At 42.6% G+C, this 22,472-nt stretch overlaps 1 protein-coding gene across 1 annotated transcript in view; it reads left to right on the forward strand.

Annotated features, from left to right (window-relative positions):
- Positions 1-22,472, forward strand: part of LOC138510689 (vomeronasal type-2 receptor 26-like) — a 338,579-nt gene that overhangs the window by 15,136 nt on the left and 300,971 nt on the right. The window contains exon 2 of the mRNA XM_069626464.1: positions 15,705-16,052. Coding sequence (XP_069482565.1) covers positions 15,705-16,052 — 348 coding nt within the window. The remainder of the gene's footprint in view (positions 1-15,704; positions 16,053-22,472) is intronic.

Genomic DNA, 22,472 nt, shown 5'->3' on the forward strand with positions numbered 1-22,472 from the left:
ATATATAAAAGTGGTTTCGTTTCAGAAATTTCATCCTCAATCTTCTCTTACGTTTTAGCAACACTCCTTCAAGAGAAGTCTTTCATCACAATCTCTGTCTGTCAAGGTCAAAACACAATACAACCTATAGTCCGCTTCGTGAGCCTCTCCGGGGCCCGAGAAAAAAATGGAAGCAGCTGACCTTCACTGTGAACGTGCATACATTCTCACTTTGCAACATTCTGTGTAAAGTCATCTGTGAGAAGTTGGTTTTTGCACGCCATGTTTGTATATTGTTTGCGTGATATTAAAAAAAGTTTGTTTAAGGGACGTTATGGTTCTAAGTACAGCCGAAAGACCCCTGAAAATCGCAAGTTATGGTAAGCTATGAAAAATAACTCGCGCCACCACCGTGCACTGCTAAGACTAACACCCAGGACATCAAAGATGTGAATGTACTTTTCATGGAATTTGTGTACTAGGGATTTTTATTATAATGTTGCGAAAAAAAGTGTCAAGGATATTGCAATAAATATCATACCGTTATTAGTGCTTTGAATGATGCATTGATATAAATAGCATTGTATTATGGGATATGGGATATGAGATTTGTGATGTCATCTTTGATGTCCTGGGTGTTAGTGTTAGCAGTGCACAGTGGCGCGAGTTATGGTTGCTTATGTTACCATAACTGCCGAATTTCAGGGTTTTTTCGGTTTTACTTTGAACCATAACGTCCCTTTAACAAAGTTTTTTCACTGAATTTCATAGGTTTTTAGTAGCGCATCTTAACCATAACGTCCCTTTAGCAAAGTTTTTTTTACTGATATATACATTTATATTTACATTTGTAGTTGTGTTTGTATTTTATTGAATTTATATAGCGTTTTAATCCAAAACGCCAACATTTACATAAGCTACTGCCACCAGACAATTGAGGACATGCTGTTAAAGAACATCTGAACATGGGTGTCATTACTTTAAAAGAAAACGCATGGATGTTGGAACTAATTTGATTCCAGTAGGCTGTTTTAGTAATGCAGATGTTACTCTATATCTACCATTTGGCCAATTCACATTGCAGCTGCTGGTTTCATAGTAGACACATCCTAGAAGAGTATACATGTGTTCACTATACTTTTCAACATGGAGCATTTGAAAGTGAGGTCTGTTTAGAAGAGAAAACCTTCTGAGGGAGAAAACATGCATCTTTTCACACATCAGAAAAGCTCAGTATTGCACACACTTGCAGATGTCAAGGTGAAAATACATACTATGGCCATCTGAGTTGGAGTGTTGAGAACCAGGTTCATGTTGGATCTCATTATACTGTAGCTTTAAGAATATGGCTCAATAAAAAAGGTTTGGATTCTTCCCTTGCATGGTCATAGCCACTTCTTATTCCCGAGCTAGCAGTCAGGCTGCTCAGATGGAGTTACAGGAGGGCTCTAGCTTCTTATTCCCGAGCTAGCAGTCGGGCTGTTCAGATGGAGTCACAGGTAGGCTCTGGCTTCTTGTTCCCGAGCTAGCCGTCATACTGGGAGCTTACAAGTATGAGACATATTACAGCACGTTTGACATTTTACATGGAGTTCCAGGTGGGCTCTGCCTTCTTATTCCCGAGGTAGCAGTCATGCTGCACAGATCTTGTAGGTTCAGCCCTCAGCTACAAGATTGCCTTATTTTCACAATGGGTAACTCTTACACAACAATCTTAATGTTTCATGGATAGAAGCAGTTTTTAGTGTGATCTAATCTTTTGTTTCTGAATCAAACTGCTTGACTAGAACAAGCATAATAACAAAACTAGTGTGCGACAAACATTCAATTCTAAGTCAGTCCAAAGACTTCAACGTTTTGTCAATGTACTTACACATCCTTTCAAACATGGAACCACAAGAAGTGCATGTCTTTCTATTTTAGTATAGTTAGGGCTAGTCCTATGAATTCCTTAAAACTTGATTTCAAGAAGGGAATCCACAGAGAGTCTCCCATAATGTTTTTAATTTATCTGGTAAAGAGGCACTATGTTGTCTTATTTCTCTCAGTTGCGTACAGTGATACCTTTGTAAGAAGCATCCATCCCCCCCACCATTGTTTTCAGAATAATTTGAGCAAAGTGGTGGCCAAGTGCTAATGAGCAGTCGGCAGTCTCGGAGTTCCTTTGACATTAACTTTGACCTTTGACCATTCTTTATTGCTAATTTGCAGCTTAACAGCATGAGGAGGGAGAAGGAAACAGTGTTCAGAACCCAAGTTCCCTTAAAGTACACTGCACCTTTAAAGACCAGGGGACGCTGTGCGGGCGTAACGGGCTCCACCCCCTGCACCTCCGCTCCCTCAAAACCTCGATGGATAGCATAGCTGTAGCGAAGTGGTGGGCAAGTGCTAACGAGCAGTCTGCAGTCTCAGAGTTCCTTTGATATTAATTTTCAACTTTTAACATTGTTTACCACTAATTTGCAGCTTAACAGCGTGAGGAGGCAGAAGGAAACAGTGGTCGGAACCCAATTCCACTTGAAGTACATTGCACCTTTAAAAACCAGGGGATGCGCTGCGGGCGTGACTGGATCCACCGCCCGGCACCACCGCTACCGCAAACCTCACGGGATAGCGAACTCGTAGCGAAGTGGTGGCCAAGTGCTAACAAGCGGTCCGCAGTAAGCAGACAAGCAGAGTAAGAACGCTGTTGGCTGTAATTGGTCCTCTGACTGCGTACGTATGTGGCAGTACGCGTGAGTACCTGAATCTATTACCTGAATCTTGAAAATCGAACAAACTGTTCAACTTGATCTAAAACTAACTGGAGCTTTCAGGGACTGCAGGGTAGAGACCCTTTGACCCGATTTGTCCCAGTCCTCATAATAACTTAAGTCACTTGATTTCTAAACTCACAGACCTGCACTTTTGGCCCAACTTGATCACAGGTTCAGTGGATCAATTAGGGCCTAACAGGCCAGTTCAATCAGATCATCAGGTAGAGCCTCTGCGTGAGGAGAGTTCAATAAACAATCAAGTAGAAACGTTATCCACTGGGGAGGAGGAGTTTGTGAGTGAGAAGACGAACTGCCTTCTAGAGGTTTCAGTTTGGATCGGCTCATTCACTGTTTCCTCGACAAACTTGAGGCCCAGTGAGCATTCGAACAGGTTGGGGGAACGAGAGGAGCCAACTCCAGATTCGGTTGAAGTTTTGCCAGAGGAGAATGTGCTGAATATCAAATCTACAGATTCCAGAAGCAGGCTCCTGGCAGCCGGTACGGACATCCCCTTCCCGCAAGGAACCACCCACTAGAAAGGATCCACAGGAGTGATGAAGGAGCTTGGTATGGTACAGGGGTTGGCGCTGCCTTGTTCCTTGCAAGTGTTCACATTCGGCCCGCGAGGAACTACCATTCCTCTGCTTAAAAACAAATTCTGGGAACCGCCCTTTAAGAAAGTGTGGCAGCCCAGTGGTTTACTCACGGGTCCACTCTCCAAACAAAAGTTCTTCTATAAAAAAACAGACCTGCAAAGAGACGCAACCAGTTATAAAGTGACTACTTTGAATACGACGGAAATCTTAGCAGCAGAAAAAATGGCTACACTTAGAAGTCCATCTACTTGGACTCCTCTCAGACTGGCGAGCAGGAGGAATTGGATGCAGCCATTAGGGGCTCCTCGCAGTTAAAGGAGAATGGATGTAATCAGGAAATGAGCCTGATCACAAAGTCCCTGGTAGCTCAAGGCCCTGTAACGGGAGAACTGGTCCCTAGAGAGGAAAGGGCCAAAGAAATTCTCTCACTCTCTCCAGCTTTAAAATCTTGGGTAAAAGATTTAGATTTCTCAAGAAAGAGACCCATATCTTTAAATCGGGAACTACTAACCCATGAGGGAAAAAGAGGTAAGAAAAGAGAATATACCGTAGACACAAGTCTTGAATCAAAAGAAACCCGAGGTAAACCAGTGCACAAAGGGGGCGCGATATCGGATGAGGACTTATTGTTGTACTTGGTGGCCGCACAAGTTGAGGCCTTTCCTGATAACAATGTATCCACAAATAGAAGTGGAAACTCCCCTGTGGCTTTGACTAGCAACTGTCCACCGGAAAACTCATGCATATACGCAAGTACTGTTGCAGCCCTCACAATTACAATGTCAGCTTTCGTTAAGCTTTACACATCTTTGAATGATGCATTAAAGGACCAGTCAACAGTCCTGGCTATGCTTCACACAAAGAGGATCTTTGTGGAAGGTTTTTAACGACCCTGCAATCGAACTTAGATAACAGAGATATTGCACTCTATGATAGACCCTATCATCACGGAAGGAGCAAAACGTAGAAGGGAACAAGAGAATACTACACTGGATTTAACACATACAGAAGAAGTACAATCGACATCTGAAGTACAGGGCAGTGGGGCAGACTTTTCAAACTCCACAAAAGGCCTTGATCAAATGAAGAAGAGCTTGGGAGCACATAAAGGTGCCCATTTGGTCTCAAGAGAGGTAACAGGTATCCAGACCCCGTCTGACCAAACAGATTCTCTCAGAGTTCTATTTAGGGAAGGTCCTAATGACATGATAGAAGGAACAAGGCTAGACGTCGAGCCCTTCACCCAAACGGAGTTGTTGGAGAATAGGTGGCGGATGAAAAAACTATTTAACATTTTCACGAAACCAAGAGAAAGGGCCACTGTTGACGCAGGCCCAGCTGTACTATCAAAAACATCAACTCAAACCAAGAATGTACAACTTAACACCTTGAAGAATAACGAGAAAAAAGCATCAGAGGACGAAAAGGAGTGTTCCACCTCCTCCTCTCGAACTCCAGTGCGCCCACCTGCGGTAATTTGGAAAATGAAAACTCTGCTAAAGAATCTTGAGGTGTCTTTGCTTGGTGAGGAAGTGCAGGTGGAAGAAGAGCAGAGAAAGAAATCCAGGATATGGATCTAACTGTGTCTGTTTTAGCTCAGTGACCAACTCAAAATGAAGAGCACCCGATAATTGATCTGGACAACTCGGATTGTGAGGAATGAATGAACCTCTCCACATACTCGCATTCGGAAGTTGAATCGCCACAATATAATTGGAGACGGGATGTTATTCCCTTAACAGGAACGGCTCCTGAGAACCAACTACAGGACGAAAGTCTACAGGATAGCCTCCTCGAAGTTTACAGCTCCTGTAGTGAATCGAAACAAAAAAACACTTAAACGAGAACGAGGAGAGCCCTAAAAGATCCATTAGGAGTAGATTCCAACCTCAAAACCTCACAACTAATGAGAGAAGAGCGAAATCAGACAACCCAGTCAGTAAAGCGATTACACGCTGGGCAGAGAGACGCAAACAGGACTCATTTGCACCCAGGAATGATGCATTTCCTTTTAAGATCTTGGAAGAAAGACTGAAAGTTCTTGTAATTAAACAAGGGGATGGAGTAAAACAAAATAGAATGTGGTCGGATAATAGGTTTGTTGAAAGAACTCGCCCCAATTGCACCTAGGGAGGATAATTCCCCTTTCAAGAACTTAGAAGACAGATTGAAATGTCTTGTGTCTAAACAACGGGAAGGAGAGATAGAAAAGACAATGTCGGTGGAAAATAGTGCCACTAGTAAAAGGCAACAAAACCCTAAAACAACTCAAAACATTGCAGAAAAGTTCACTAGAGCACATCAGTTCTCGTTGCAGAGAGTGCTATTCATCAAAGATGATCTGATATTAAACAGAGCAAATGTCCTGAGACTTTTCAAATTTATCCCGCCCTAAAACCTATAAATTCAGAGGAAATATTTTTGATTGAGTTTCCAGACGAAGAACGCCTGGACAAGGTGATTATTAACCTTTTATCAGACAAACTGAAAAATATTCTACTTAAGGAAGCTCCTAGATTACTACAAATGGGTTTGTTGCACGCCCAAATATCAAACTCTTTACAATACGAGACACTGAGATACTTACTGGTGAAGTCTAAAAAGCAAACAGTCCCGGCATACAATGTAAAATCTTCTGGTAAAGCCTTACAGAGATCACTAGCAGCACCAAGAGACTTACACCATAAGTCTGAGTCGCAAGGAAACACATCACAATAAAAGGCTTCATACAAAAGAAATCTGCTGCTGTTGAGAAAAGGAAAGTTAATGGAGAGGACCGGAGTAGGCTCGCAGGGGCTTTGGCAACAAGGCCACATAAGCAATAATGCTTAAAGACCAAAGATGTGACGGCAGGCCCACTCCTGCCTTTGGGTATCTGGAATACCAGAGGGTTTCAGCACCTATTCAGGAAGGGGGGTATGACATGGTGTTTTTACAGGAAATGTGGATGATGGAAGGACCGGTTTAGGAGGGTCTTTCGCTGGATCTTAACCCATCCACTAAGGGCCTCGAGGTCCGAAAGTCTTGAAAATCATGCACCCTACTCCATTAATTCAGGCCCTGATACTTCAATTGAACAATTTCCCAGACCATCGGCCTCGAACTATCATGACCCTGAATTTGTATTGGAACCCGGCATCGAACGTGGCGACCCAGTTCAAACAACAAGCGTTACAACTAATTGATGACGCACTGGACGCTTGGGACAACCTTGCATTTATTGTCTGCGGAGGCCTCAATCTACAATGTATTGATGCCTGCGGGGCGCTAATAACTGCCTTCCACTGCATGCTTCTCCATCAGTAATAAAAGGCTTGAGGTGGTGAAAAGAATTGTCCGCAAGATATATAAAGGTAATAAACGGTCAACTGCAGAGCGATATTCCTCCTGCCCCAACATGGAAACAGGGCCAGGAGGAAAAGATCCTAGATTATTTTTTTGCCTCTGGCAGAGTATGTGATAGTTTAAAATCACTGGAGGTCCTGAAAAACACCATCCTCAAAGTCACTCTTGTCCATTGGTAAATGCTGAGTCTTCCTCAAACGCGCCAGAACATTTGTGTATAGGCGCATTATAAATGACATATCATATCATATCATATCATTGAAATAAACCAAAGCCGCACAAGGTTAAGAATTGCTCCAGCCAAATAAGTCAAATGACTGAAGTATTAAAGAAAACATTGGCAGTGGGACAGGAACTTCAATCCAGGACACAATATGATTATACCTCCTTTCTTTTGGCATTTGCAGAAAAAAGCTCTGAGGGTTCGAAAATAAGATTTGCCAAGCGACATAGCTATGACTCTGACCTTTCCATCAGAAAAAGAAAACTGCTCCATAGAGAAGTGGCAAAAATATATAGCCTTAACGCAAGGCATGAAATCCAAAAACTTAAACAGAAATCCAAAAACTGGGTTAAGTCACACAAATCTTTACTGCTACAAAAAGACTCAGAATAAATGCTCAAGATGATAGCTGGTAAGAACACAGCAGAGATATGGAGGACATTCAACTGCCCACAGGAATCAATTCTTGCTAACGCAGTGGCGGCAGATGTCTGGGAAATTCACTTTATGAGGCTACTTAAAAAATCTGGTCATCTGGGCACTGCCTCAAAACTAAACTGCCCAGAATATTGGTCCTTTGACACAGATAAAGAGGAAATCGTATCATTGATCCGAATGGGCAGCATCTCAAGGGATGCTGGGCCTGATGGCGTAACAAATCAAATGATTAAAAACAATCCATATGAGTGGGCCTTATTCATTGAGGAGTTATTCTCTCATATAAAAGCAATAAAGAAGATCCATAAGTCTTGGACTCATTCCATTATAGTACCAATTTTCAGAAAGGGCGATAGGTCTGAGCCAAACAACTACAGACCTATCGCCTTGCTGGATGTAATGGGAAAGTTCTTTGCTGCGGTCGTCTTGAAGGAATTGACAGCTTGGAGCATGACCTCTAAACATTGTGACATCTGGCAAACAGGTTTTGTCATGGGCATAGAGACAGCCCTTAATCTGTTCTTGATAAACCTGCTACAAATGAGGGCAAAGTCAAAAACAAAAAGCCACATTTATTTGGCATCGATTGACCTCTCCCAAGCATTTGATCTAGTTGATAGAGGTAAACTCTGGGATAAGATGATCAGCTGGAATTGCCCAAATAACATCCTTGAACCCATTCAGGCACTACACACAGAAACATCAGTCTCTGTTAGCTTGGACAGTTGGGGAAAACAGACACAACCAATTGTCTCTGATAATGGGTTAAAGCAGGGCTGAAGGTTATCCCCGGCAATATTTAACCTTTTTATATCTGACATTGAAACGACATTTGCAGATATAAGATGTTTCCTGTAAATGCTGATGGGTGAGATCATAAATCGACTCCTTTACGCAGATGACCTCATATTGATGGACCAGACACAGATTGGGTTGCAACGTCAACTAACTGCTCTGCAAAGTTACATTGAGATCAAAGCCTTAAAGATCAAAGTAAACAAATCTAGAGTGTTGACCCTGGGTAGAAAGAAAAGGTGGGAAAAACTCTTGGTTTATCTGGCAGTTGAAAGGCAAAAAAAATCTTTGAGTTTGTCTCACTGAAATAACTAGGATTGGACATCGGAAATAGTGAGACAGACATCATTATGAAAATACTCTGTGCAATATCAATTTTGCCTGAGCTGCCAAGGTCTTTACCCTAATACCAGGGGTTGACTTTTATATCAAAAAGGTGACTCTGCTCCTGACGTATGGAACTGAGCATTGCTGGTTTTACCTTACAACCCATGGCCAACCCTCGAAGGGCTCTTTTGGCAGAGGGTTCTTGCCCTCCCAAATGCAACTCCAATACAGGCCATAAGAGTAGAACTTGGGCTAAATTTGCTTTACATTGTGGTTGTTTGGAAATCTCTGGCATTCCTCAGTAAGTGCCTGAACGCTCAAGGAGAAGGAGGGTTACTGGTATTGAAAAAGGCGATTGAGGTTAAGTCAGAGCCACTTTTGGACCTCTGGAAGAAGATCTCTATCACTCACTGGCAAACGTCAATTCCACATTTGAGGACCTCCATAAAAACCCGACATCATTCAAGAAAACACTGATGGATTTAGATTGGATCAACTTAGTGAAGGCAAAAGATAAATGCAAATTATATGGAATGTCAATTCCAGAGATCGGGCATCGGGGATCCCTTCCCACCTACCTGATTATATTTCCGAACCATCAGCTCTGCCGCTTGTTTATGCGATTCCGTTTAAACTTGTACCCCATGAGGAAAATTTTAGAGGAAAGAAAAGTTAGGGCGGAGAGGAACTTTCTATGCAGACTTTGTACTTGACCCAAATTGAAGACTTGGAAATTATACTTTTACTTATTTTTTTTTCTTTTGTTTGTAATGGACACATGTTTAAAAGTAAAGGTTTGGTTTGCAAACCAGGTACTCAATAAACAATGAAAAAATAAAAAAAATAACTTGATTGATATTACTGAGTATTGACTATAGCACATATTTCAGTGTCCTTATCTGACCACAAGTCAACATGCTATGATGTCCTGACCTACTGATATATTACATTTCTGGCACTGAAGACCATTTAGCTGAAATGAACATTTTGTTTCTAGCCTCTGAAACAGGCCACATGCAGTAACATATCCAGAAGGCTGGCTTCAGTGCGGGTATTAGTTCCATGCTACACCAGCAATCAGGCATGCAGCATAGCACTCGATGCAGACCAGTCTCCCTGAACAAGTCCTACTCACTCTCAGTCAACTACAGGGTGCCCAGGCTAACACCCCAGCAGGGATTCAGGGATTCAGTGTGGGCACATATGCAAGCGAGAGGAGAGATGCATAAATATTGAATACATATTGTCCATCTTGAACCAGACTATGCTATGGCATTGCAACATGTTTGGTTCTACTGAAGCCCTTGTCCAGTAAGTACCCTACACAGGGAAGCTACAAAGCATATAACCTGTGAAGAGTTCACATGTGCCCATCACATCCTGAGCAGGTTTGATAGACGCAATTAGTAAAGTTTAGTAACAAGAGCCGATTGCATGGAAATAAACTTTGAGATTCAACATTGCAGAATAGTGCAAGCTGAGGTCTGCAATTCCATAAGGAATATTTATATGATTACCACTATGATTATAAGACCAGAGCAATTATTCAGCGGCGATGACAGATCTTCTGTTTTTCTTTAACCCAGCTCAGTAATTGGGTTGTTTCATCATCTTTCCTCTGAAAATAACTTACAGTAGAAAGTTGCTTTTTATGTCACCCTTAGGAGTGCAAAACAAAAGGAATGCTACAGCTGGAATCTAAACTGTCAAGGAATCCAAAAGTCTATAATTTGGGTGCAGTTTGTTATGGTCCCATGCGCTATAAAACAAGACCAGCTCTGTCACTGTCCTCACCAATCCTCCTTCATGAACACAGTGCCACTGTCTTTCTGCTGCAGCAAGGCAACCTTTTATTCTCTGAGAGCAGAATCTGAGATGTACGTGCAGGTGGATGTGTGTTTATTTCAAGGTGAGTCTTAGCATGAATGTACATGTGTTCTATATGATGTACTGACATACATGTAACCTAATGTGAATGGATCACTGGCTTCAGCAGCGAGAAGGATCCTCTGAAGGAGAGATTGTTTAGATTCTTATTTCATGAATCCAGTGCATTCAGGCTTTTTCAACTGTGCCTACCACTGTCCCACCCTCTGCATTAAAACTTTGCATGCCAGACCCTCATGACACCCACAGTTCCATTCACTGCCGTCTTGCGCAGTTCTCTAACTTTCCTTTCAGGTTGTAGGCCCTCTCTGTTTCAAGTACCTAGCCATTATTCTCTCCTTCGTGTCACCCTTCACATCCATTAGCCTTACTATAAAGCATTGCACACGTCGATGATCACCTGAGCACTTACCAAGAACAACACATTCCCAGTCGCTCCAGGATAGTGTGAAGGAGTGGAAAGAATGGAGGTCAATGAGGGAGAAATAGGGATCTTAGAAGAAATCTGGGTTCTGCATCTCCCACCAGATATCTTGACTTCAATTCCCAGCAGCCCTAGCTCGTGTAGTCATGGTGAGGGATCATTGGAGTTGTAGTCACAAACACCTGGAGAGCTGAAGCTTGCAGGCCCCTGGATGAAATGATCGGATTGAATTGAGCAGAGAAGAGAATGCATGGCCTTTAAGGAGGTTTGTGCACAGTGTTTGCATTTGCTTTAGTGCACACCTAGCTAGGAAGCCACCGTGCATGTCTTTGGAGTTCCCCAAGTGGAGGCGTTTTAGTTTATATGTGGCATCCTGTATTGTTGAGTCATCGAGCTTGTTAGGTGTGAAATCCCGGTGAATGCAGCGGTTTATGCGATAGATTGTTTGCATATTACACAATCAGACTAATGCACATGTGTGAGATCAGCTGGCTGACAGCATGCAGAATGCCCTGCATTTGAAGTCTGGACAGTAGCTTTGCATGCTTTGAGGGTGCTCAACATTCACCCTGTGAATGGCAGCAGACATTATTTTTTCCTTGATATAAGTGATTTTGTCAGAGAAGACGTTTATGCAGTTATTGCATTAATTCCGGGGTCACTCTTTGCCTGTGCATTTTGAAAAGGCTTTTTTATTGCAACAAACTTCGATGTGAATTTGAAGGAAATGGGATTTGACGCACTGAATATTGAGTTTGCAATATTTATTTTGTTAGTGAGGCACATATGCTCGTTTCTGTAGATGGCCTTTGCAGCCCAGTGGGTTGTTTTTGACTGTTCTGGCGGTGCAAGTGTGTTAGTCACGCTGTAGAGTGCCAGATTACACCAATGGCTGACTTGTTGCTGTGGGCAGTGACATTAGGTTTCCGAGGGTTGTGAGGATGCGTGAAGTCTTTCCAAAGCACCGTTTATTTATGCATGCGTATTTCCTAGCATGCTTTAAATGCTGGGTAATATGCTTCTATGGTGCCATGAGTGGGATGGAGGAAATGTAGCACACAGGTGAATAGAAAAAGGGGGGTCCCTATCCCATACACTGTGCCCAAAAGTCACAAAATCAACTCGAGCCACAAGTAAGTTTGGAAATCTGGTTGGGTGAAAGTTGCCCCTCCAACTGATTGTAGCAGCCTGTAAACATTGACTTGGGAATGCTGTTGTAGTGGAGATAGTGAGCCCGCCAGAGCCGGTAACAGGTGTGGTTGATTTTAGCAAAGGGAGAAACAGGCCTCTGTAGGAAATGTTTATAGAGGGGCTGGTTGTTGCATTTAAGAGGTCATTAGGATCTTTTTGAAGCAGCTGCTATTTGGCTCCTATCTCATTCTTTCAGAGAGATCAATAGACTTATGATCACAGTGTTTAAAAATATCAAGATTGAAATCCTGCGAATAGGTGAAGAATGTGGTCTGACTAGTCAACATGGACACTGGAGTCACAAGTGTGAGGGATAAACACATTACAATAGGCAGATTGCAGCCATTATCATGGTCTGATAAATGGCAGGACATGCTTGGGTTGTCTCATTTAAAAAGTGGAAACAACAAACTCAACTGAGAGTCTTCCCAGTGCAGATTGAAGCAGCTAAAGAGAACATTCTCAAAGGAGCCCTGTTTCATCACTGATCAATATTGGTCTCCTTGAGATATGAAAGATTGCTGGAAAATCAGAAAACAGCTCCATGTGCTTTGCATTCATGCAGAATGGCTGGTGATGTTACCTATAGAGCCCATAGTATGTGATCACTCCCCCTGCAGGACCATTAAGATCACCTGCACCTTCCATAATCAGGATATTGCAGTGAGAATGAGACACTAGCAGAGTGGTTCATGTTCCCATTATAACGACTGGCACAATGAGAAGAATCAAATCACCCATCCATGTATTTCTGCATGGCAGCTTCCTCAGGCACTGTGGGAACAGCTGTTATTATTACCTAGTCTGATGGTACGAAAGCATTGCCATCTGAAGAATAGAGGGTTGCGCCTCTATGGACAGACTTCCATCGCGTGTCCTGCTAATGAATACAGATGTCTGGAGTGACAGAAAATATAAATGCTGGCAGTAGTAGAAATAGTGCTGGTAGTGCTAGTATCACTGGCCTACTAGTGTTACTACTACTGGCAGTACTAGAAATATGCCTTTCCTGCTAGTAAAAATGCTGGCAGTAATAGATGTAGTGATGGCAGTACTAATATCACTGGCAATCCTAGTGTTACTACTAGTGGCAGTTCTGGAAACATGTCATCCCTTCTAGTAACAATGCTGGCATGGTAGAATTAATGAGGGTAGTATTAGTATCACTAGTGTTACTATTACTGGTGGTGCTCGAAAAATTCCTGGGCAATTCCTGCTAGTAATAATGCTGGCATTGGTAGAAGTAGTGATGGCAGTACTACTGTCACTGGCACTACTGGTTTTACTAATACCGGCAGTTCTAGAAACATGCCTTCCCTGCTAGTGATAATGCTGGCAGTAGTAGTAGTAGTAGTAATGGCAGTGCTAATATCACTGGCACTACTAGTGGTACTACTACCAGCAGTTCTAGAAACATGCCTTCCCTGCTAGTGATAATGCTGGCAGTAGTAGTAGTAGTAGTAATGGCAGTGCTAATATCACTGGCACTACTAGTGGTACTACTACCGGCAGTTCTAGAAACATGCCTTCCCTGCTAGTGATAATGCTGGCAGTAGTAGTAGTAGTAATGGCAGTGCTAATATCACTGGCACTACTAGTGGTACTACAACCGGCAGTTATAGAAACATGCCTTCCCAGCTTGTGATAATGCTGGCAGTAGTAGTAGTAGTAATGGCAGTGCTAATATCACTGGCACTACTACCGGCAGTTCTAGAAACATGCCTTCCCTGCTAGTGATAATGCTGGCAGTAGTAGTAGTAGTAATGGCAGTGCTAATATCACTGGCACTACTAGTGGTACTACTACCGGCAGTTCTAGAAACATGCCTTCCCAGCTTGTGATAATGCTGGCAGTAGTAGTAGTAGTAATGGCAGTGCTAATATCACTGGCACTACTAGTGGTACTACTACCGGCAGTTCTAGAAACATGCCTTCCCAGCTTGTGATAATGCTGGCAGTAGTAGTAGTAGTAATGGCAGTGCTAATATCACTGGCACTACTACCGGCAGTTCTAGAAACATGCCTTCCCTGCTAGTGATAATGCTGGCAGTAGTAGTAGTAGTAATGGCAGTGCTAATATCACTGGCACTACTAGTGGTACTACTACCGGCAGTTCTAGAAACATGCCTTCCCAGCTTGTGATAATGCTGGCAGTAGTAGTAGTAGTAATGGCAGTGCTAATATCACTGGCACTACTACCGGCAGTTCTAGAAACATGCCTTCCCTGCTAGTGATAATGCTGGCAGTAGTAGTAGTAGTAATGGCAGTGCTAATATCACTGGCACTACTACCGGCAGTTCTAGAAACATGCCTTCCCTGCTAGTGATAATGCTGGCAGTAGTAGTAGTAGTAGTAGTAATGGCAGTGCTAATATCACTGGCACTACTAGTGGTACTACTACTGGCAGTTCTAGAAACATGCCTTCCCTGCTAGTGATAATGCTGGCAGTAGTAGTAGTAGTAGTAGTAATGGCAGTGCTAATATCACTGGCACTACTAGTGGTACTACTACCGGCAGTTCTAGAAACATGCCTTCCCTGCTATTGATCAGGTTGGCAGGGTAGAATTAATGATGTTAGTATCACTAGTGTTAGTATTACTGGCAGTGCTAGAAACATGACATGCGTGCTAGTAATAATGCTGGCATTGGTAGAAGTAGTGATGGCAGTACTACTGTCACTGGCACTACTGGTTTTACTACTACTGGCAGTTCTAGAAACATGTAATCCCTGCTAGTAGTACTAGAAGTAGTGATGGTCGTACTAGTACCACTGGCTCTACTAGTTTTACTAATACTGGCAGCAATAGAAAAATGGCATCTTCTATTGTGCATGTTTCCAGCTATAGAGTATCTGGAGACTGCACTTCCTCTCCTACTCTGATGTCACTTCCTGTTTCCCAAATTCATGGGAAACTTGCATAGGAAAATGCTTATGAAAGTGTTAAAAGTAAGATTTGTTGGGAAATTGACAGGAGAAAAAAATAATAATAACAAGCAACTTGTAAATGTTGTGATTATTTCTTTCTGAGCACTGCTTCTGTATAGAGAAGGACTCATTCCTTCCCGGTGCTCTTCAACTTAGTGTTTGGCAGCCCCTCTGCTCTGAGAAGATGTGGATCCATTACCCTGTTGAAGACATTGTGGAAAGTGAAGTTTAGCATGCAAAAACTTTCAATATTTCACAGTATCTCTGAAAATGTCCTTTGTCCTTTGCTTGGTGACACACTTTGCCATAGGATTGTCAAGTGTCAGTCATTTCTGTAACGAAGCAGAATGACACCCATGCACAGGCATTCTTTAACATCCAATCTGAAGGGAAAACACGCGTGAGTGCTCTTTAAGGGAGATGTGTATACAATGTTTCTTTCTGAAGCAGCATGGGAACGTAATGGGATTTGTGAGATCTGTTTCCCATCTCTTTTGACGTGTGGGGACTTACACTGATATGCAGGGCCGATTCCAAGACATTCCTCTCATTTTAATTACCCCAAGCAGAGGCTGTGGCTGTGGCCCAATGAGATCACAGTTGTGCACCTGACATGAAGGCCTAGGATATAGGAGACATTTAGATGTTGTGCCCCTGTTTAGTTTGTCCTCGTTGTTGGAGGTGATGTTGGCTCTCAGGCGAAGGTTCAGGGAAGACTTCTTGGGATGGATAGAGCAATATCTGCACATTGCAGTAATATCATTTGATCATCTGTTTACATGCAAGAGAAACCATCTTATCTGTCTTTATTTTGGCAGGTTGGAGGCTGGTGGCAAGAGCACGGGTGTGGACAGATTGAAGGCTAGATTTAATTTCGCCCTGCTGGGTGAAACAGCTGTAACGGAGCTGCAAGACTTCAATCTTGCAAAGGCAACATCCTGTATACCAAAGATGTGGTGTTGCTTTACATTGCTCTTTCTGACCTTCCAATGCACCGCCTGGGATGCTGCAAACAGTGCACCTGGCTGTGTCTTGCAACGTAGCAATAAGCCGATCTACTCCAAGGAGGGCGACATCATGCTGGGAGGAATCATGCAGCTGCATTTGTTAAACATGCCTGTGATGCAGGACTTCCTGAAAATATCTGATGTGCGCACATGTGCTCGGTAAGTTCTTCACAATTGAAATTATTTTAAAAGAAAGCGCCCCCTTTTCTATTCGTGGAAAACAATGTCATTCTCTGTGTTTCTAAATCTGCGTCATTGCTGTGAGGTATCTGAAAGCGGGGAATGCTGCTGTCTGCAACTGAAGGAAGATTCTTCAATTAAAAATGAAGGGAAAAGTACTGTGTTAACCAGACAAAAAATCAAAAATTTATTTTTTCTCCAAAAAGCAAGCTAGCAGTAATGGATCTTGAAGTGATAGTTATGAGGCTAAGACATGCCATTCTGTAAGCTTGCGCTAGCCCAATACAGGTATATTACATTCGAGCAAGCCGGTGGTAATGAATCTCGAAAGGATGACTAATTTATGTCATGTCATTCTGTAAGCTTTTGCTACTCTAATGCATGTATTGTTCTGACTTCTTCTTTGCTGCGGTCACATTGACTAAATGCCTGTATATACGCCAAGACACATCCTAAACACTCTTCTGCTAACATCTGATCACAAAAAGCAACTCTTTCTTTAATGGCCGCAAGAGACCTTGATCATCCGAAAGACATATACCTAGAGCTAAGGAACCCTCACAGGATAACAAGAGCAAATATCAAGTTACTTTCTCAGGGGACAGCGTCCACCAAGCAGCAAAGAGACATTATACATCCAATTCTTAAAAAGTGACTCTGAACCATTGAACCCAGGCACTAACATCCTCGTCTGGCTGTCACTTTCCTCCCAAAATGTCCCTTCTAAGAAAGAGGCACCTGACAATTACAGGGGAATCATTTCTCCCTCATGGTAATGACTTTCAGTCTGAAAAGCAGTCAGTTGTAATATATAATGCACCCGCTACCACTATAGTGGTCTAAGCAGTGGGGAAATAAGAACCTCTTGTGGGATATCCAGGATAGAAGGAACCCAGTGATACTGTTGCTATGCAAATGGCTGTCAGGTGGTGACATTTTCTTAAAAATGCACCCTCCACACGATCAAACACTTTCCCCAATTATTCTGGGACTGGAGGTAATAATATATAATTATATTCCTCTTAGAATATTTGGGGAAAGAATGTTAGGGGTCACAAAAAAAAAGAATCGTAACTGGCAACTTTTTCACAGCGAGATTATCACATGGAATCAGATGGAATGGGTATAGGAGAAAGGAGATGTAGGATAAGGGGAAAGGTAGGAGTGGGAGCAGAGGAAAATATGATAGCTGGAGTGCGAAGGCGGGAGGAGTGATAGAACAAGCATTGGTACATGGGGGAATCAGCTGGAAGTGAGGAAAGGATTCTATGCAGGGTGGTGCGGGGCACAACAATAGGCTGGTGGTAAATTGATATATTTTGTAATTCATTATGCAGTCATTGTAATGGTGTTTATGGTTGCGTGAAGGGCTCAAGGAGTTCTTAAGAATTTCTGTGGAGTAGTCAAGCTTGGTTTAAGGAGGAGAGTGAGATCATATAGTGGGAAAGCAGCCAATGAATCCAGTGATAAAACCACGGCAGCAGCAGCAGCAGAGACGGATGGATTTCTATGCAGCTGCAGAGAAAGGAAGGAGAACAGCGGTAGCGTATTCCTGTCCTAATAAACGGGGCCCCTGAACACAGATGTCTAGGGGATTTTATGTGGATTTGTAGAGTGTACAATAATAATGAACTTCCTAAGGGAACATATTCTGAACTTGAGGGGTGTGGATTTAACAGCAGCATGCTATGCTATGCTATGCTATGCAATTCTGCTCAGCTCACCCACGTGAAACAATCTCTGCCGGCTGCGGATCACTCCATCATACATAGTGAGCCATGGTCAGGTGACTGATGCCTATGTGCTCTATCTTTCAGTTCTCAGGCAAGAGTACTACCCCTAATGTGGGATGTGTCACACATCACTGGGCAGCCTTCTAACCCAGGCAGAGGTCAGAGTCACAGTTAGAGTACAGTATTCCTAAGCATTATTCAATCATGCTATTTATCGCATTTACTTTGAGTTCATCTTACTTATCGCTTGTCATCCCTGGGCTCACATAAACCTCCAGATGATGGCTTCTTCCATGGGGTGCTGCAGGTGCTGTCGACATACTGCGGCTTTTGAGGCTGAGCTTTTGCTTCCTTCTTTTGTTGTTCTATATGTCTAGCAGGCTGGCTCAGATGGGGATTGCTAAAAGCTCTCAAGTTGCACATAAAATTACTGTTCTTGGATTGTCTTCAGACTATGGTCCTATTGTGAATGCTTGGAGACTCTGTGCTACACACAGACCTGAGGAGCAGGGGAGAATTCCACCCTCTTCGAAGCACTGGCCTATTTATTAAGGAAGTGCAGGTCTTCCTGTGCTGCTGCTATTAGAGCCCTCAGTGCAGGCCTTGCGAATAGTTAACAGTCACAGTCTGTGGGATGCTGGAGATAACAGAGTTGGTTGGTGGGCCACTAGTCTGTGTTAGGTAAGAGTTTCCTATGTGTGATTTCCTCACCTGTGTCAACCCCAGAACATTTTGCTGGACTTGGTGATGATGTTGTCCTTGTTCCTGGGTGAGTGGGGATCTTTTTCCCCTCTCGCTCTTTCTTTTACTCTTTTTAGGGTTACCTTTTTATGTCTCTCCACAGTGTATGTGTGGGTTTATAGTTCCCTATAACATTTGGGCTGACTGCATTTTACTGTGGCAACACACAACTCCTTATGGGCAGTGCTGCTTGGTTGCCATTGGCCTTCCTTCATTATGTTCTCTCCATTTACCTTGGGTGAGCTACTGTTCCCAAGGGTAAAGTGGGATTACCTTATGTGGAGTGCTGGGGAGATACATGCTATGCCCTTTCTCACTGACCTTGTAACATGTGTGCTATTTTAACAAGCTAACTCTTAAGGCTGGTGGCAGTATATCTACATTTATGACTTTTTAGTTAATATTAACCGCAGGCTCTCAAACCAGCCGCGGTAATGCACAAGAGGGTCGTCCTTTATTTTTTCGCCTTTTGTTCTGTGCTTGTTGTTTCTTGGGTCTTCCTCTTTTGTCCTGGGGGTGGGGGAGGGTCCTGGTTGATGTTTTGTGTTTCCTGCCGAGGCTCCAGAGTGTCTGTGAAGGCAGGAAGTAAGGGAGGAGTCCAAAATTCTTCAGCCATTTGTCTTGCAGTTTGCCTGAAAGGAACCAGTTCCAACTGGGGAGCTGGCTGTCTTGATTAGACAGCCACCCGCCCCTTTCTGTAAACGGCTTTATATTTTAATACCTAGGCTAGAAGGTATAAGAGTACATGTCTATTTTTTCATATATACACTTTCTAACATAGGACACCCAAGAGGACATCAGATGGAATAGAGAATGTAATCTGTTATGTATAATCTTTGTGGTAATTGCTATATGGATGGGAGATGAGAATAGAGAATGAGATCAACTATGCATAATCTCTGTTTGAACTGTAAATTGTATTTTGTATAGGAGATTTACCTAACTTATTTTGTATTTTCTTTGTAGAATTGTATTGAAAACAGTTGTCCCTGATGAAGAGTCAAAACTCGAAACACGTTGGGGTATCTACATAATAAATGATATTGTGTATATTACCTAACTGTCACTTGAATTTATATTGTTCACAAAATATTTTTGTCTCAAACTCATAAAAGTGTAAAAAACTGCACTGAACTACTAAACAAGCCAAAATAAGTCTATATAGACTTTTTGCTATTGGTGTTATCTTAAACTTTTGGCTAATTATCTAGGCCATAGAAAGTGTGCAGGGGATGGGAGTTCCCCATTTGGGAACTTCTTTTTGGTGTTTATCAGTTTTACAGTCCAGTTGCCAAGGCTGTTGTTTTCTCCCCTGCACCTCACAATCTATTCACTCTCCAGACTTTACTAACTATTCTAATTTTTCAAAACTGAACACACTATCAACCAAACTTGGGAGTGCTTGGTGTTTATAATTGTGTTTGTTAACTTTGGTTCCTCAACAGAATAAGTTACAAAGTTCCCTTAAGTTCTTACTGAACTTTGAGTTGCTTGTTGTCCTTCTGAAGCAAGAACATGCTGTACAGCACAGGTTTGAATCCCAAATCAACGATTGAAAAACAAGCGTGTCATAAATGACCAATAAAAAAAGGCAAAAGGAGCGGGAGCCCCACTACAGAGAATGAACATGGGTCAAATACCCTGTTCTATGCAATGGCCTCCACTTAGGAGGGTCTACAACCACATTGTTGCTCAATGCACCCTTTAATGAGGAGAAATATCCATTTGCATGTCAGTCTTTGTCCCACCCACAAGGGCAGTCCAGCACGGAAATGCGAGGCAATTATCTTCTGAACAAGAGTACCATCTACAACCCCAGACAAGTGTTTTGGCCTTCTTGGGCCTCCTCGGGGAGGTGAAGTTGAGCCTCTCTAAGGCACAGTGCGCAAGGGGTCCACGTCTGGATTACACTAAGTTACTTAGGGTGAAACACCAAGTTTTACAAAATTCAAAAGCAGTGTGGGAGCCCCTCTGCCAAGAACAGACATATGTCAAATACCCTGCTCTATGGAATTCCTTCCACTCAGGAGGGTCTACAACTACGCTTTAGCTCACTGCACCCATCACAGAGGAGAAATATCCATTTGCATACAAGTCTTTGTCCCACCCACAAGTACAGTCCAGCACGGAAATACTCCTCGCAACAAGTGTGCTGCCACTCTCATGAAGTTGATATTGATATTGATATTTTATTTCTATTGCACAAGTGTTTCAGAGCACGACAAGGCAAGGGAGGGGAACAAGGGAGAACAAAACAGCGATCTTACTAGGCCCAGTGACATTGAGAATGTACAAGTGCATGGGAGAGGGGGAGGGGAAAACTGCATGGAAAGTTTGTTCATTTCAAATTAACAGGGTGGAACAGCTGTCCGCTCTTTTTTCCAATTTTGTTAGACAGTCTGCAGGTTATAGTTGGGCTGGAATTAGAAAGCTCTGCATGCACTATTTTTGCCCAGCCATATTGTATGGATGGGAAGCTCTGACCCTCCCTGATTATGATTGGTCCAATGTTCTTGAGGGGCGCTTTTGGAAGGTATCTTAAATCTCCCGCAAGTGTTGCCAATGGAGATATTAAGATTGGAATTCGGTTTAACCTCTCTTAAGGCTTTAGCCTTGAAACGCTGAGGTGAATTGTATCTTAAAACCTGTTATTTTCCCTTGTGTCCTGTATTAAACATCTTGACTGAATATCACACTATGGAGGTTAAAATAAAACGAGTTAATTTTACTTCTGCTAATAGGGCAGTTTTAATCAAATTAAATGTTCACCAGATGCATGCTCTGATGAGGAAAAGGGAATTATTATAGTCTTAAGAACTCTTTTGCTACAGGACTGGAATGTTAATGTATCTCACCTGGAGAGACTGGTATCGTACTCAATGTTGGGGCGAATGACTTATTCATTTCTATCACCGCAAAAGTATCTAATAAATGAATCAACTCCCAGTGTTATCTGCCATTGGCACTCGACTTGGTCTCCCTGTTGATAATAGATCCTGCAGGTTTCCTCACATTCTAGAAACTCTGCGCCATGTGATGACCGGTTGCCTAAAACTGGGTTCTATATACATGACGAACCTGGAATCCTTGGTATGAAATTAAGAGGGAAGATTTCTGGTGGTTTTGCCTAAACTCGGGTCTGACATCTTTGCATATTGCACTCTCCCGAGTCTGGGCACTTGTTGAACAATGTCTGACCCCAGTGAAGCAATAACTAATTTTATATTATTCTTGGAAATACTTTTTAATTATTATGTTTTAATGAATTTTTCTTTTTGCTTGATTTTGACTGTATACTTTATTTGCTACGATATGTGAAAAGTTATTTGTGAGCTAAACACAATAAGAGGCCTTATCACGACTTGGGCGGTAACGCCGGTGGTATTACCGCTGGTGGTATTAGCCCTACCGCCGAACTCCCCGGTGCTAATAGCGCCGGATCACGAGTTTGGCAGTAAAGTAAATCCCCATTGAGCCCATTCGGGAATGCCCCATTCCCCATTGGGCTCAATGGGGAAAATTTGCGGTCTTACCGCCGGCGGTTAGCGCAAATTTTCGGCGGATTTCCTCCCAGCTCAGAGCTGAAATCCGCCGAAGTCCTGATTTGGCGGAACCTTAAATCGGCGGTAATAGCGCTAACGCCGGATTTAAGGGTTACCGCCAAAGTCGTGATGAGGCCCAATAGTCTTAGAGTTCTTACTTATCCTAGAGTTGCATATTATCCCTCTGAAAAGTATATATGTCCTCGCTTACCTTGAACTGCAGATTGCCTTTCCTAAATGTTCTTACTTAACTTAGAATTGGATTCCACACTTCTGAAAAGCATCATTGGTAAACTACTTATCCCTGTGCTAGAAATAGTCTTATAGTTTATATAACATTAGGATTTTATTTACCTTCTGTAATAGCATGGCAGGCAAAGAAC

The sequence above is a fragment of the Ambystoma mexicanum genome, chromosome 6p (assembly GCF_040938575.1).
Source record: "Ambystoma mexicanum isolate Mex_15411 chromosome 6p, UKY_AmexF1_1, whole genome shotgun sequence".
In the NCBI taxonomy this organism is placed as follows: domain Eukaryota; kingdom Metazoa; phylum Chordata; class Amphibia; order Caudata; family Ambystomatidae; genus Ambystoma; species Ambystoma mexicanum.